The sequence below is a fragment of the Notolepis coatsorum genome, assembly GCF_963971535.1.
Source record: "Notolepis coatsorum genome assembly, contig: SCAFFOLD_272, whole genome shotgun sequence".
Classification (NCBI taxonomy): domain Eukaryota; kingdom Metazoa; phylum Chordata; class Actinopteri; order Aulopiformes; family Paralepididae; genus Notolepis; species Notolepis coatsorum.
Genome location: NW_028170292.1, coordinates 91,215 through 94,189, shown reverse-complemented (window position 1 = coordinate 94,189; position 2,975 = coordinate 91,215). Strand labels below are relative to the sequence as shown.

At 47.8% G+C, this 2,975-nt stretch overlaps 1 protein-coding gene across 1 annotated transcript; it reads left to right on the top strand.

Moving 5' to 3' along the window:
* Positions 1 to 217: 217 nt before the first annotated feature.
* On the top strand, positions 218 to 1,332 carry LOC311248566 (A-type voltage-gated potassium channel KCND2-like; the record flags this gene model as incomplete). The annotated part of the gene is given in 3 exon segments (XM_084339429.1): positions 218 to 709; positions 711 to 764; positions 766 to 1,332. Coding segments are annotated over 3 exon segments (1,113 nt in total).
* Between the last annotated feature and the right edge of the window lie 1,643 nt (positions 1,333 to 2,975).

The following is a 2,975-nucleotide window of genomic DNA, read 5'->3' as shown; positions in this document are numbered from 1 at the left end:
TCAACAATGTCGTGCGCAATTCAACTCAATGAGCTTGTGTCATTATAGCACAATCTACCGAGGTAAACCACTGCCTATCCAGTCCAGATGCTCCGGGAGCCTATAACCCACAGTGTTCATGTCTGCTGTTCCTCCCGCAGATGCTGTTCATCCCCATGAAGCCATAGCCCTGTGAGATCCACCCGGACCAGGGTCGTTCTGAGCGTTATAGGTCACCATGGCAGGTGTGGCGGCATGGCTTCCATTCGCCCGCGCCGCGGCCATAGGGTGGATGCCGGTGGCCACTGGCCCCATGCCGATCCCCCCGAAGGAGAAGAAGAAAGCCCAGGACGGTCTGATCATCCTCAACGTGAGCGGCACTAAGTTTCAGACCTGGAGGAACACTTTGGAAAGGTACCCCGACACGTTACTGGGGAGCACCGAGAGGGACTTCTTTTTCCACGAGGAGACAAATGAATACTTTTTTGACCGCGACCCTGATATATTTAGACATATTCTCAATTTCTACCGCACCGGGAAACTACATTATCCGCGCCAAGAATGTATCGCTGCTTATGACGAAGAACTGGCATTTTTCGGGATAATCGCCGAAATCATCGGAGACTGCTGTTATGAGGAGTACAAGGATCGACGGCGCGAAAACATAGAGCGGCTGCAGGACGACGACGAATGGACCCCAACAATGATATCGCTCCCCCTGAACATGACATCTCCGCGAGTCCCTGTGGCGGACGTTTGAAAACCCGCACACAAGCACCACGGCCCCTGGTCTTCTATTATGTCACTGGCTTTTTCATTGCCATCTCGGTGATGGCCAACGTGGCGGAGACCGTCCCGTGCTGGGCTTCGCCGAGCCGGGTCAAGGAGATCTCCTGCGGGGACCGTTACGCGGTGGCCTTTTTCTGTCTGGACACGGCGTGCGTCATGATCTTCACCGTCGAGTACCTCCTCCGTTTGATCGCCGCCCCCAGTCGGTACATGTTCATGAAAAGTGTGATGAGCGTCATCGACGTGGTCGCCATCATGCCTTATTACATCGGACTGGTCATGACGGACAACGATCAAGTGAGCGGCGCTTTCGTGACTCTGCGCGTCTTCCGCGTCTTTCGGATTTTCAAATTCTCCCGCCACTCCGCAGGACTGCGCATCCTGGGGTACACCCTGAAGAGCTGCGCCTCCGAGCTGGGCTTCCTCCTCTTCTCCCTCACCATGGCCATCATTATCTTCGCCACGGTCATGTTTTACGCAGAGAAAGGCTCCAAGGCCAGCAAGTTCACCAGCATCCCTGCAGCTTTTTGGTACACCATAGTCACCATGACAACGCTGGGGTAGGTGGCCGTAGAGGCTGTTGTGCGTCACTTACTGTATGAATGAGCCAATAATCGACACAGAATGTAACAATGTTATATGGGCCTCCAAGGGTTTAACCTGATGCAGTCTTGGAATAATATAGGTTACAGGAATGGAATTACCACCAAATGCGTTGGCTAACTAGAGGTATTTTTATTCCATGTCGTGAGAGTTTTAAATGCCAAAGGAAGCTGATATAGGTTAACTGGCCGAGTGCTTGCTTCAGAGGCCATTCTGAGCCACTTGCCCACTACACTGAAATAATTAATACAGGGGACAGCCAAAAAGATCCCCCGCCCCCAAACACACACACACACACACACACACACACACACACACACACACACACACTCTCTCTCTCTCTCTCTCTCTCTCTCTCTCTCTCTCTCTCTCTCTCTCTCTCTCTCTCTCTCTCTCTCTCTCTCTCTCTCTCTCTCTCTCTCTTTTCTTTTGAATGCTAATTTCATGCTAGCGAGCAACATTGGCTGAATGTGCTGACGCTGCATAAATTAATGAATCATCTTCAAGACGATTATTTTTTAATTAATTTGTATTGATGTGCTCACTCAACTGATCAGCTGCTCTCCTCTGAATTATTTACTGTGGTCTGCGCTCTGCGCTCGTGCGGCGGCCATGCGCTCTCCAAGGTGCTGAAAAGTTCCTTAAGCGGTTGCTGTCGCTGTGTCTGATTGATTGATTGAATTGATTGATTGATTGATTGAAAACTTTATTAACAGATTGCAGAATGGGTACAATACAGTGTCGCTCAGTTGAGCTGCTGTCAAAATAATACCGAACCGCCACGTCTGGCTACAGTGAGGGAAAAAAATAATCAGACCGTCCATAATTTGTGTGTAAAAATACCCCAGCTGCTACTTTGATCACATAAGTGGTTTGAGCAGTCTAGCCTACTCATACCATTCATTATATAACATTTATATATATATATTTCTATATATTTTTTTTTATTTCAAAGAGCTTCATGGTTAAGAGACCACATAATTGCATTGATACTAGCTTTGGGGTGTGTGTGTGTGTGTGTGTTTGTGTGTGTGTGTGTGTGTGTGTGTGTGTGTGTGTGTGTGTGTGTGTGTGTGTGTGTGTGTGTGTGTGTGTGTGTGTGTGTGTGTGTGTGTGTGTGTGTGTGTGTGTGTGTGTGTGTGTGTGTGAGAGAGAGAGAGAGAGAGAGAGAGAGATAGAGAGAGAGAGAGAGAGAGAGAGATAAATGCAACCACCAAAATCCATGCTATATATGTCTAAAAATGCTTACCATTCTGGGTTAAGATGGGGTGACTGTTAGAGAACATGTTCATGCATAATGCAAGCGCTCAGACTGTGGCTGGAAGGAGAGTGATGCTATTTGTTTTTATCTGTCCTTTGTCATATGCAGCCACTTATTGGCAGCTGGGTTAGCCATCAGGTGTGCAGACAACGTTTTCCTCAAAAAGATGATCTGTCCCCATTTATAATGTCTTCTCATGTCTAATAATCTCATCATACAAATCATCCACACTAATTAGGTAGATAGACACAAATTTTTTTGATCCACTTTTTCTCCCATTTTCTATATTTTCTCCCATCCCAATTTCGTATCATCCAATTCAACCCTCCCCCGTCACGAACGC